This window comes from Bombus affinis, chromosome 3 (genome assembly GCF_024516045.1).
Source record: "Bombus affinis isolate iyBomAffi1 chromosome 3, iyBomAffi1.2, whole genome shotgun sequence".
In the NCBI taxonomy this organism is placed as follows: domain Eukaryota; kingdom Metazoa; phylum Arthropoda; class Insecta; order Hymenoptera; family Apidae; genus Bombus; species Bombus affinis.
In genome coordinates this window covers 8,904,555-8,918,637 of record NC_066346.1, presented here as the reverse complement: position 1 = coordinate 8,918,637, position 14,083 = coordinate 8,904,555, and the positions used below count along the sequence as shown (strand labels likewise).

Sequence of the window (14,083 nt, the reverse complement as noted above, 5' to 3'; positions counted from 1 at the left end):
ATTTAGGCTATTCATACTTTTCTATTCTCCTGCTTTCTGTATTTAATTTCTCCATCTTTGTGTCTTTTTGGAAAAACTACTTGAAAAAGTAAGAACGATTTCTTATCCTTTTCTAATGCAAATAACTAAGTCCTTTTCAGCATGATTTATTACATTAAGATTATTTGTTAGATTTTAAAAAGATTAAGAATATATGTTTATATATCTGAGCTAATGTAGAGGTGATTCTTAAATATTCGTAAATGTCATCAGGCCACATTATTGCGCCTCTTCTTCTTTGCGCACCAGCCTTTTGATTAACACTTTAAACAAACATACAAAGTAGTTTTATAAAATATGTATAAAATTAAGTAAGTTTAACCGATTTTAAAACGTTCGAGAGGATACAAAAGTAACGTACATTACGTACATGTGTACTTACATGCAACAAAATACGATCAGATTTAGCAGTATAAACAGTTTTATTCATCACAATAGACTGAGAATCAAAGCGTCTTGTAACTATCTGTAATGTATAAATATACCTTTGGCCGAATAGAAATTTCTTTTACATATAGCTAAACATGCAGCAAGAGTGTACTTAATCGGAAAGTGATAAAAGAATAAGTAAAATTTCGAGGATTCATGTGATTTCAAGAATAGATGGGACATTTTCCTGGAATAAAAAATAGTTTTGAAAGACGCGAGGTTTATCTTGTATTTTATGTACCCTCTGTGTCCAATCTTCCGGAAGTTCTCTATCGTATGAAATGTCTCAGAGTAGTCGAAAACTTTGTATGTATATACAAGAAGTACACGTTCTAAGTATAATATTTAATTATTCCCTTAATCTATCATAAACACAATTTATATGAGCTTTCCGAAAGTTGATTTATTATTACCGTCAAAAAAAGACAAGCAGAGAAAGAAATTTAATTAATGTTCCTTTATTATCTCTATATATCTAAATCGTACAAGTGTAGGATGTGTAAAAAATTAGTGTCGCTTTAAAGTTACATTTCGTGCATTTTAAGGCAATCATTCCTGACGTACAAAACAATGTAAGTTTCAACTGCTTATTATCTCCACAACAGAAAGTTACAACTTCCTTTTTCGTACACGAAAAATGATACTTATGCAACACTAATAATCGTTTTATTCTAACGCTGGGAGAATAAAGCTGTCGAGGTAGGGCGTGACCCTAGTGTAAACGCCAGGATACGTAGGTAAAGCGCAGTTATAACCAAAGGACACAATACCTATCTGATAGTAGGTGAATCGCCGTGGTATTGTCAGTGGTCCGCCGCTGTCACCCTGGAACGGGCGTTACATTTTTAATATTAATGTCTAAGCTTTTATTCAAAGTTGAAATATTTCACTCGAGTTATATTGAAATTATACTTTCATACAGTAATAATCTATCATTACTTTATGTATTGAAATATTTCAGTTTATGATGTATGTATTATATGTATTTTGAGTAAAACTAATACTGGAGGGAAATGAGATTAAATACCTTAATGTTGCGAGAGAAGTGGGCCAAAATATTAAATTGTGTTTATCTTTTATTTTTAATGTTTAAGACGTCGACTTGATGTTGATTCGAATCGACGTATCTTCAAACATGGTATAATTTGTAGTAAATCTGTAATTTAATTACCGTACAAGCATCCTTTCCACCCTGAGCATATCCGGCGCATATCATGCCACCAGTGATAGGTGCATTACGAAATTTGGAATATGCTGTCTTGCATTCGGTATTCCTAACCACTGGTACTTGTACTTCCATTAATACATCACTATATGGTCCGTCTACGAAAAAAATGAGAAAGACATTTAAGACTGGAACTGTTTAATTTTATTATAAAATTAGTATCGCTTACCAAATTCTAATCTTCCCCATCCGGCAACGAAAGGATGGTAACCCTCGAAGTTGTTATTTCGAAGGGACTCTTCTAGGGGGAGACAAATGGGACGTATGTACTCTGAAAAATAAGGGAATATATGATTGTGAAGGAAACGGAAAAAGTATGAGAAAGAATTTTACATGTTTTATGATAAAAAAATTGAAAGAAATGATAGTTTAGTAATACTCCACAGCATAAATATTGGAAACTTAACAATATTTGACCACTTACCCGAAAATCGTACATCTCTCTCCAATTTAAGAATAGCGATATCATGGGAGTGTTGTCCGTCAATATAATTAGGATGAATTAGTTTAGATTCGAATCCCATTTGAATAGGATGCGCTCCGTCGTCATCTCGTTTCAGATTTAAGTCCCCGATTCGAACCACGTACAAACTATTGAGTATTGCACAATGTGCTGCGGTCAAAACATGCCTAGCCGATATCAGGGAACCTCCGCAATGCCATTCCGGATCCTCCCATGGGTGTGTGTAATTATGAAAGCCTAATGCAACGATCCATGGCCAAGCACCTAAAACGCAATACTTATATTTGCGAACATACATAATTTCCTCTCGCGTAAAAACTATTATTATCTATTCGATATTCGATCATGTAGAAGACCATAAGTACATACCTACAAATGCTCTCCAATAGAGATTTGATAAAGAGAGAAATTAAATTTTAATTTTACTGGAATAAAAATTATTAAACAATTCTACATAATTTCTACTTGAACTGTACTGAACTATAAAGTTCAAACATGTAATATCTCCCCAGCAGTTTTTGATCTCTATCCATATTATTACTCCTATATCGATTTTTAATTCCAAGTAAAAAGATGCTCTTCCTAACATGACGTGAAAGAAAGAAGTAATTCAAGTTAATAAGTAAAGTTACTACCGATGAAATCCTAGTATTATTATTTAATTTAATTGAAGCGTATTTTGATGTGCTATTCAGTGTCTTTAAAGTTCATACTTCGTAACAAATCGCGTATTATTAATCGGAAAGGAAGAGATAAAACGTACCAAGCTTCGCTGGTTTACCACCAACCACTCTGGTATGCGTAGCGTTACTAAAACCACAGTATGGTGGTCGCAATGCCCTATACTTATACTTAGTTTCAAAAGAAATCAAAAGTCCCCTCTTTTGTTTGTTTGGATTGTTCGGACAACAATAGATCTGATCATTGTCATCGGATGGGCACAGTGATTGTCTAAAAAAGTCGGTGGCTGCATGGTCCTGTGTCTGTTGTATTTCTTGCAGAGGCTGACATCTTCTGAAGTGGAGGCACGTGCCTTCCTGATTGTCCGGTGTGATACATTCTGGATCAAACAATTTTAAAATAAAACATTTGTAGAGAACTGAAATTATTACATTTAAGAAATTGGCAATAGAGTTACGAATTAATTCGTTTCCTCCGGTTAGCTCCTTAATTAAAATTTTTAATAATAATATATATATATTTTTTTCAAATATTAACCATTACGCCTGATACTTCGTTCGCACCGTATACCGTCCGATTACACGCTTCTTCCATCATTAACAACATAGTTACACTGCAGGTACGTTATTCATTTTCATAACGTAGATATTTATTCTTATACTATAACATATAGTTATTAGCACGACGACAGCACGAATTTGCTACAATCAAACGCTTAAGTTACTATACATCAAGGATTGTTATCATCGATTGATTCTTCAGCAAATACAGCGAAGGATACGTATAAACTTCGTTGCGTAGTTTCCTGCGCAAGATACAGGTTACTTTTTTGATTCTCTATCAACTCGAAATTAGGAGTATTGGAGCGTGGTGCCCGAAAATACGAATATAGATAATTGTACATATGTACAATTCGCACACTAATCAACAATACGGTGGTAGTTGTAACATTGATAGAAAAATATCATAGTAAATTCGACACAATTTCATGGAAACGCATGTTAGTGTACCTATTATGTCTTATAAAACGTAAATCAGCATGTAACAGAGCGATCTTTATGAATTCGATTCGACTCGAAATGCGCAAATAAGTAGTATACATAATAGTTCTGGTGGATTTGAAATCAATTACTTTCTCTCATTGATGAATCATAAACGCGTAAAATTTCGAAATTACACGAAGATTCCATGACGAGATCGAACTAGAATCAGAAATGCATGGAAAAAGACGACTTAAAGTGCAAACCTTGAGCAGACACAGTATGAACTAATGGATCCAGCAATCTAATTAACACGAAACATGCGAACAATATATCGAAGCCTGTCATTATCCTGAAATAAAAAAAATGTTGAATTGAAAAGACGCAGAACGAACGAACAGTGAATCTAATAAAAGAAACTTGGATCACACTATGATTCAATATTTTGAAACAAAGAGCGAAAAAATGTGGCGAATTAGAAATACGGCAAGCTGATAATAACAAAAGCAACTCAATTCGCGTGATAAGTAGAATTTACATGAGAAACGTGGCACAATTTCGCGACATAGATCATAGGAATGACAAATATCATTGACATACGTTTCTGTGAAATTTCATTTTTGAAAATCGTTTAGTTTAACACTAGAACGATCAAACTCGTCGCAATGAAACTTTCATTTGTGCAAATCACCAAAGAGCACCATAACAGTTTTAATAAAATTAGCGTTGATTTTTTTTAGGTTGATATGGTTACAAGGAACTTAGAAGAAAGATACAAATAGGAAAGTCATCAATTTCAGATAACTTTTGATGGAAAAATATGGATTCTTGTAAATATTAAAACACATTTCTATACGTTCATAGGATGGTTTATAACAAAATGCTCTATATAAATTCAATTCTTATTGTGCATTTCGCTCCTACTTACCTCACCACTCCTGAGAAACGTAGATAAACTTGTACCAACTTTCGTCGAAGTACCTATTTATACCATCACCTTGTCGTTTCACTTACAATTATCTATTATATTGCATGTTTTATTGCACATAACCGATAGTTGTGCTACTAAAATTTACAAAACAGCAATAGCGTGGTAACAGAAATAAGTACTTTTTGCGCGTAAATTACATAAAAGTTACCTTTACGGTGAAAGCTGTTTGCTCGTGTTCGCATGTGCAACTTTAATTCATCCTAAAAGTCATTGATTTGTAGACACCGAATTATCAGAAATCAATCACGTAAATCTTTAGAACCTTCTACTTGTACGCTTGATGGCTAACTGAGAAATGCCACTCAACGATGCTCACTTTTACGAATAATTTGCAATGCTCCAACAGTGATACTTTACACGGCGTTATCATACGTTGATAGTATGTGGTACCTCTCTGTATATAATATTTACGCACTCGAGAGGGAGATTGACACATCGTTAATCTTTCTTCAGGAATCAACCTCTTCTTTACCATATCCTTGCCACGGATGCTCCGTATTTTCCTACGAATGGAATTCCCTTCGTTGCCACATTCCCAGAATCGAGCAAACATTTTACGATGTTACTAATGAAAATATTCTACGTTATGATTTACGTTTATCAGATTTTTTACGTCAGAGAAAATGCCTGTGTCGTTGTATAACTTAACACTTACCATTCCATAATCAGTCAAACGATCAGTGTTAAGAACGTATAAACCATGGTATTCTATGTTACTGTGAAGATACTTAGTTATATTATCTAACTGGATAAGAATATCACGAAATTCAGGTCCTTTTATTCCAATCACATGACCATGATAATGTGACATCAATCGCATGTCAACCTACATCAGAGATAAGACATCGATCCCCGAGCTTCGGACTCCTTTGGACAAATCACCACCTTATCATCACAGCCTACACAGAAGCTACGACACAACTTAGTTTACATCGTGCATCGATCCCCCGACCCTCGGATACTTTTCCACGTCATAACATACACCGAGCTCCTCAACATCCTCGAACCAAAACGCATATAAGCCGAGACTTCGGCCAGCTCGGGCCGTTTTTTTTTTTCTAGTTCCTGTTCTTGTGCACCCCCTTTCTTCGGTTCAGTGTCATTCTATTTTTATAAGTGCTAAATTTATAATAAAGTTCGATAAAAGAAAATTAATAGTTGGGTTACGACTCAGCCTTCTTTTCTCTTACAATCCAAGTGTCAATTTTACGTAACAATAATCTAGCTCTTCAATATATAATATTCCAAAATTTATTGGATGTATAGGATGTACAAACCATGATATTCTAACGCGAGCAATTGAACTCGCAAATAGAGGTCCTCTAGCATCCAGCACGTAATTCCTGTTATTTGTCACCAAGATTCAACAATTCGATGTATCACGATGTTGCGTACGTGAACAATATGGAAAAAGAAAGAAAACATCAGGCCAGAAACATTACCGTGCGCATTTCTTTCTTTTGCTTTTTCCTTTGAAACATATCGAGTTAACGATATGTAAACAGTTCGCTGTCGAGTGCCGAAGCGTGCAGACGTGCCTCTAGTGCCCAGTGAAGTTCGAAAACAACACGTGTCGCCCAACCGTCGAAAGTGAACACAACGTGCTCCTATCTTCCCAAGTGTTTTCTATCCGCCAGAGAGAAGAAAAGCCTACGCACCTAACCCCAACCCGATCCCTGCCGCATAGCCTCACGACTAGTTATTCATATTGAAATAGCTAGCTCGATGATGGCCCAACAATCACGACCAGGCTCGCCTGTCCAAACCCATCACTACCCCGCGCTACTCCCCCCGTGGCAGAAATTCTGCAGATCCCCCCGTGCCAACGACGCCAATAAGGCGAAAAAACGCAAAACCGAACCAGCAGACACAAACTCGAACGAACAGCCACCAACGCAAATTAACACCCACAACAGGTTCGCAATTTTGGAATCCACCAACGATGCCATGGAAACCGCAGGCTCACCACTTAACCACCACGCACAGAGACGCCCCCCTCCCCCACCAATATTTATTAACGATGTCATCGACATCCAGACAATGACCAAGTCCTTAGAGAGAGATATCTCCAAGGAGGACTATAACCTGAAGATAACCAACAATCAGGTAAAAATCCTGCCTACGAATCCAGAAGCTTACAGGAAGCTCACCAAGACACTCAGGGCCCTGAACGCCAACTTCCACACCTACCAACTCAAAGAAGAAAGACCTTTTCGGGTGGTGCTACGAAACATCCACCACTCCGCAGACATCGACGAACTAAAAATAGAACTATCGAAACTCGGCCACGAAGTCACCAATGTCAGCAACATAAGGCATAGAGTCACAAAAGACCCGCTATCCCTATTTTTCATTGATTTAAAACAGAAACCAAACAACAAGGAAATCTACAATATCAGTCGCATAATGAACGCCATCGTTAAATTCGAACCACCGCAAACCAAAAAGGAGATAGTCCAATGCAAAAGGTGCCAAAGATATGGGCACACACAGAAATACTGCAACCACACCTTCCGCTGCGTCAAATGTGCAGGTACACACCCCACCGACCAGTGCAGGAAATCACCGGAAACCCCAGCGAAGTGCATCCACTGTCAAGGTGATCATCCTGCCAACTACAAAGGCTGCTCAGCCTACAAAACTCTGTACTCAAGCAAATACCCCAAACTTAGAACAAAAGAGGAAAATTACCAAACACCCAGCTCGCCGAAATCCACCGTTATCCCAATCCCCCCAACCAATCAAACACCCAGCCCTATCAAACTCACCACTCCCTCAAACTCCTATGCCCAAGCGGTACAAGGCACTCAAAATACACCAAATAGCCACAGGGATCCTCCCCAAAATAGTGCCCCCACCTCACCTAACACAGACAACGTCTCTAGACTTGAAAAGCTAATAGAGAAACAATCAGAGCAAATAAACAATTTGCTATCGCTATTAACAATCATAATGGAAAAATTAATACGCCCAGACACAAAATAAAACCAAGACGCATAGCTCTGTGGAACGCCAATGGTCTAGCGCAACGCAAACTTGAGCTAGAACTCTTCCTAAAACACCAGCTAATCGACATAATGCTCATATCTGAAACCCACTTCACCGACAAAAACTACCTGAACATAAACGGATACAAGTTCTACCATACCCAACACCCCAGCGGAAAGGCCCACGGTGGCACCGGAATCATAATCAAATCAAACATTAAGCACTACGAACTTCCACCATTCCAGAAAGACTACCTCCAAGCAACAAACGTAGCAATAGAAGACTGTCATGGTACAATCACCACTTCAGCTGTATACTGCCCTCCCAGACATTCCATCGCCAAAGAAGACTTCGACTACTTCCTGGACACCCTGGGCAATAGATTCATAGCCGGAGGAGACTACAATGCTAAACACACCCAATGGGGTAGCAGACTGGTTACAGTAAGAGGCAAAAACCTCCTCAACAGCATAATAACCAACAACCTCAACTACCTTACCACATACGAACCCACACACTGGCCCACCGACACAAACAAAATACCCGATCTCCTTGATTTCTTCATAACCAAAAATATCTCGCCAAGACACGTCCAAATCAATTCCTCGGCCGATCTCTCCTCTGATCATTCCCCTGTGATAGTAACAGTCAGTTCAACCATCATCGAGAATACACCTAATGGCTCCATTCATAACCAACACACCAACTGGCAGCTCTTTAGAGAAGTCTTTACCCGCACAACTTCAGCCTCAACCTCACTAAAAACCAATGACGAAATCGAAGCAGCCACGGAATACCTAAATGCGAGCATAATAAACGCTATTCGCGTCTCCACACCGGCAAAAACGTCCATCAGCAATCACGAATACCCCCAGTACATATTAAAAAAAATAGCAGAAAAACGTAGACTAAGAAGGATATGGCAGACCCATAGAACACCGGAGGACAAACGCAAACTAAACAACGCAACTAGAAAACTATCCAAAACCATAAAGAACTACAATAACGACCGTTTTCACAAATATCTCGCCAGCCTGTCCCCCACAGCCGACTCAAACTACTCACTATGGAAAGCATCCAGGAAACTCACGCGCCCCCCACAAATAATACCTCCAATCCGCCGCCCGCAGGGTGGATGGGCGCGTAGCCCTATAGAAAAAGCCAACATATTTGCTGAACACCTGACTGAAGTATTCCAACCCCATTCCTCCATAGCTGCAGCGGACGTCACCGAATACCTGCACACTCCCTTCCAAATGTCCCCTCCTATTGAACCCTTCACTTCTGCAGAGATCATAGAAGCAATCAGTCGCCTAAACCCCAAGAAAGCAGCAGGTCACGACCTAATAGGAAATAAAGCAATCAAGGAACTCCCCATAAAAGGGATCGCACTCATCGCATCAATCTTCAACGCCATCCTCCGCCTAGAACACTTTCCTAAGGCGTGGAAAATCTCACTAATCACCCTCATCCCCAAACCCGGTAAACCAATATATGAAGCCAGCTCCTATCGCCCAATCAGTCTCTTACCTACCCTGTCTAAACTATTCGAGAGGATGCTCACGAATCGTCTCCTTCCACTCCTAGAAGAATTGAAAACTCTCCCAGATCACCAATTCGGCTTCCGAAAACAACACTCAACAGTAGAGCAAATCCACCGCATAACCCACATGATCAGCCAAACCCTTGAAAAGAAAAAATACTGCTCAGCCGTATTCCTAGACATCCAACAGGCATTCGATAAAGTATGGCATGAAGGGCTACTCTACAAGCTTAAAAAAATCCTACCCCACCCATACTACTCCATCTTAAAATCCTACCTTACCAACAGACAATTCATAGTTAAATGTCTAGGCGCCACTTCCGCAACATTCCCAATAGAATCCGGCATACCGCAAGGTAGTGTCCTCGGACCCCTACTATTCTCCATCTACACTGCCGACTTACCCATATCAAACGAGGTAACAATAGCAACATTTGCCGACGACACAGCACTATTAGCTACCCACGCAGACCCGGCAATTGCCTCATCCACTCTCCAGCGAAGTCTCGACTCCATGGAAAAGTGGTTCCAAAAATGGGGTTTTAAAATAAACGAAAAAAAATCCTCCCATGTAACCTTCACGCTCCGAAAACAAACCTGCCCCCAGGTCACCATTAACAACACAATAATCCCAAGCAAGGACTCCGTAAGATACCTGGGCATGACCCTGGACAGGAGGCTAACTTGGAAAAATCATATCTCGGAAAAAACAAAGCAACTAAAGGAAAAACTAAGAAAATTCTATTGGCTCACGGGCCGACGCTCCAAACTAAACATACAGAACAAAATAACCCTCTACAAAGCCGTAATAAAACCTGTCTGGACCTACGGAATCCAACTATGGGGAACAGCAAGTAACTCCAACATTGAAATACTCCAACGCTTCCAATCGAAAACGCTAAGATCCCTATTAAATGCACCCTGGTATGTTACCAATGAAACAATCCACCGAGACCTCAAGATACCTACAGTCAAAGAAGAAATACACAAGTCCAGAAGCAGATATAGCACAAGAGTCAACAACCACCACAACCCACTAGTCACCCAACTACTGGACACGACGGACCAGATCCGCAGACTAAAAAGAAAATACCCACTAGATTAAACCCTTAGTCCTACTAGAATCAACAATATAAAGCTATTATAATCCATGTCATTGTATCACGCCAAATTAAGTTACTGAAAATTCTCAACGAGAATTGATTGTAAATATTCTAATAAATAAAAAAAAAAAAAAAAAAAAAAAAAACGATATGTAAACAGGAATTCACTAACGTCCGACATTCTGTTTCATACTTTTCTGATTTTGCTTATATTAGATTCTCTATTATGATTAGACCGTGGATGTTTATATAAATTCGTAGCTTTATTTAACGCTATTACATAAATACAATTATGGAAATTGAACTTAAATAGAAATTTCTTTCATTAAATACAATTAAGTATCACAACTCATTTATTACGTTAATCCTTAAGAATAATATAATCCTTAAGATATAATATAAATATCCTTAAGAATATAATATAAGAATATTCACATTACTCTATGCAATCTGTGTGTATTTCTACACTTTTAAATTTACTATAAATGTACAGTCTATTTATAACTCATCATAATGGTTTTGTTTAAATTACGTTTGTAGAATACTTCACTTGTCAATAGAGGGCCATCGATATCAACATAGGGCTCCCGATGTTAATTGCTTTCTCACTAGTGGTCACATTGACTGTTTGTTTCAATAAATATAACTTCTAACACAAGTCTTCCTATTCCAGTGTCTAAGGTATATAGGTCTGCTAGGTAAGCCTTACTGAAGAGTCCAACTAGCAGATCTCGGACGAAACACTGCTGCTCCTCTCTACTCCTTTTCCTTTATTTATCCATTGTAAATCAAGGCCGGAGTATTTTCGCGATGGAGGATTAATTGAAGAATGAGTGTTGTAAAGAACTGGTATTGGGATTGTAAATTTATCTCTTATGTTCTTACAGCATTTCTTCTTCTCTTTACATTCTCAAGACCCATAGGAGGTTTAGGAGAGAGGGCAAAAGACTATGAATGTGCCAAAGTAATACTCAGAGGGCTCTTCTAGTCATTAGCTCATTAGGTTAACACCAGTAGTATTAACCCGTGTAATACTCATATTAATATCTCTGGACCAGTATTAACCTAATTATCCACCTCCTGATACGGAGTGGGATGCCGCTCCAGTGGGAAATATCGCAGAGAGGATGTGGGAGAATCGCCCGGGCCTTGGATACAGCGGCGCAAGAGGGAGGACCTTCGTTTCCCAATGTTCCTACCATATATATACAATTCCTCCCTCTTCCTGTCTTCCATTGTGTCTAAGGCATGAGCCTGCTAGGTAAACCTTACTGATGAGTCCACTAGCAGGCTCTGGACGAAACACAGTTTTTTTTTCTTTTTCTTCATCTTCTTTCATCTATCCGTGATAATTGTAGCTGCTGCATGTAGATGTTGTCGTCGTGCTTCTTGCTGGGGTACTGCTGTATTTTCTTCTTATTTAGATGTCGTGGAAGAAAAGTCGGTCGTCGGAAAAATACGGGGCGCCGGGATTTGAACCCGGGTCCCGAACGTTTGTACCCCAAGGCGCTAACCACTATTTTTTTTTTTTTTTTAACTTTGTTTATTAATTCCAGGTTTTACATATTTTTTTTTACATGATTTTTTTTCCAGAATAAACGCTGAATTCTAATTGTAGGGCGGTACAGACAAAAGTACCGATACGCGACGGTACGACGTAGCCATGCATTATTACATTCTTTTCTCTTTTTTTTTTTTTAAGATTATTATTGTTATTGTTAAATAAAATAAAATTAAGCCGCTGTTGCGCTGTGCTTATGTACGATATTTTAATTTATGTCCTGAAAGCCTGGACGCAAAAACAGGACAGTTCGCTAGCCTATTAGGGAGGGGCTGGGAAGGGATGGACTGTGACTGGCGGGGAGGGGTGGGGAGGGGGTGGGGAGGGGTGTTCTGTGGGATTAGTATAATATTTGTTTATCTATTTACATATTTACATATTTACATATTTACACTTTTATTCGGTGAGCGTTGCCGTTCTGTGGCTCTTTATCTTGTTGTTTTTTGTTATGGGTTCCGTATCCACCAATATTTTTTTGTGTTTTTTCTGTGTTTGTCTTCTGTATCCTTTTGGGGGAGGGCCATGTTGTATCTCCACCTAGTGTCTGCCGTGCGGCCATCTAGGTTTTCCTCGTATTGAATAGATTTCATTCCTATTTTCCTTTGCATATGATAAATTATGGGGATGTTGTTTTGGTCTTGGAGATAGTTTCTTTCGTCTAGGTATAGGAAGGCTTCGGGGGGGATGTAGCCTGTTAACAGAGTGTTTTTGAAGTATGCGTCGTTTGGGTATAAGCAGCCGAAGATTAGGCTGTTTTCTTTGATCTTCGCGGCTTGCGAGAAGTGATTTCTCGTTCGTTTTAGGATGTGACAGTCGATGCGGTGGATGTTGGCTAAGTCGTATATTTTTTGTTTTTTATGTATTTTCTGTATCCGCTGTGTTCTGATCTGTAAATGCTCAGGCAAGCTCTGATGCATTTTCTTTCAAATATGCGAATTTTTTCCATTATTGACGCTGGTATGTTGTACCATATTGGGCAGCCGTAGGTTATAATGGGTCTTATTAGCGATTGGTAGCACATGATTTTTACTTTGCTATCGAGAATTCTGGAGTAAAACAGCCTTTTTGTATTCCAAAAAGCTTTGCTGGCTTTGGAGAGTTGGATTTCGATGTGTTGCTTATAATTTAGTTTTTCATCTATATTTATTCCTAGGTATTTTACGCAATTTTTGTGTGGTATGAGGTTCTCTTCGTTTGCTTTTTCTTTTAGGCGGAATTTCCTGACTTGTTCCCTTTCTGCTGGGCCGATTTTGCTTGTCATGGGTCTGAATAGTATGGTTTCGCATTTGCTTGCGTTAATTTTTAGTTTCCATGTATGATAGTAATCGCTGATTTTGTTAAAGAGTTCTTGGAGTTCTGTTCTTATCGTTTTGGTTTTGCGGCCTGTTACGTAGATGATTAGGTCATCCGCGAAGGCTATGGAGCGTTTGTGTGTGGATGTGTTGAGGTTAAAGAGGTTTAGTAAGTCGTTATTGTAGATGCTGAAGAGTAGCGGGGAATTTACTGTTCCTTGTTGCAGGCCGTTCTCTATGGAGAATTCTTTGCTTGAAGTGTGCGAGCCGTCGGTCATTATGAAAGTTTTGTTTGTTATCATGTCCCATACTATTTTGATTAGGTATTCGGGGAAGTTCTTTTTAATCATTTTATAAATGAGTCCTGGGATCCAGACGGTGTCGAAGGCTTTTTCGATGTCTATTAGGCAGGCGGCTACTCGGTGATTTGCGTTAAGTGCCCAGCAGATATCCGACGTAAGTTTATTTATTGCGTGGATTGTGGAGTGTTTGTGGCGGAAGCCGAATTGGTTTTCCGGGATTATCTTATTTTTTGAGCAGAAGGCTGCTAGGGGGTTGTTTATGATCATTTCGTATACTTTGCTTATGTTGGGGAGGAGGCTTATGGGTCGTAGGTTTGCAGGTGATGAGCCGTCTTTATTTTTTTTTGTGATGGCTATGAGTTTGGCTTTTTTCCATTTTTTGGGGAAGTACGTGTTGTTTAGTGCATTATTAAACAGTACTGTGTAGTACCATTTTATTTTGTTTGGTAGGCGTTTGAGCGAGATGTTTGGGATGCCATCGAAGCC

At 38.8% G+C, this 14,083-nt stretch overlaps 2 protein-coding genes across 9 annotated transcripts in view; both read right to left on the bottom strand.

Moving 5' to 3' along the window:
- LOC126914602 (venom protease-like) overlaps nucleotides 1-14,083 on the bottom strand; it is a 38,485-nt gene that overhangs the window by 5,213 nt on the left and 19,189 nt on the right. The window contains exons 1-2 of one of the 8 annotated variants that reach the window (XM_050718741.1): nucleotides 5,464-5,660; nucleotides 5,199-5,373 (exon numbers count right to left, since the gene is read on the bottom strand). The exons of 4 other annotated variants lie outside the window; for them this stretch is intronic. The gene's annotated coding sequence lies outside the window, so the exon portion shown is untranslated. Of the gene's footprint in view, nucleotides 1-4,798; nucleotides 4,843-4,956; nucleotides 5,155-5,198; nucleotides 5,374-5,463; nucleotides 5,661-14,083 lie in introns of those variants that run through there. 3 more of the 8 variants (XM_050718739.1, XM_050718742.1, XM_050718740.1) reach the window with 3 other exon arrangements.
- The window catches only part of LOC126914587 (venom protease-like), a 25,601-nt gene continuing 12,424 nt past the window's right edge, over nucleotides 907-14,083 (bottom strand). Inside the window, exons 2-7 of the mRNA XM_050718715.1 lie at nucleotides 4,084-4,169; nucleotides 2,920-3,216; nucleotides 2,118-2,420; nucleotides 1,863-1,964; nucleotides 1,640-1,791; nucleotides 907-1,293 (exon numbers count right to left, since the gene is read on the bottom strand). Coding sequence (XP_050574672.1) covers nucleotides 1,135-1,293; nucleotides 1,640-1,791; nucleotides 1,863-1,964; nucleotides 2,118-2,420; nucleotides 2,920-3,216; nucleotides 4,084-4,165 — 1,095 coding nt within the window. The 5' untranslated portion in view covers nucleotides 4,166-4,169 and the 3' untranslated portion in view covers nucleotides 907-1,134. The remainder of the gene's footprint in view (nucleotides 1,294-1,639; nucleotides 1,792-1,862; nucleotides 1,965-2,117; nucleotides 2,421-2,919; nucleotides 3,217-4,083; nucleotides 4,170-14,083) is intronic.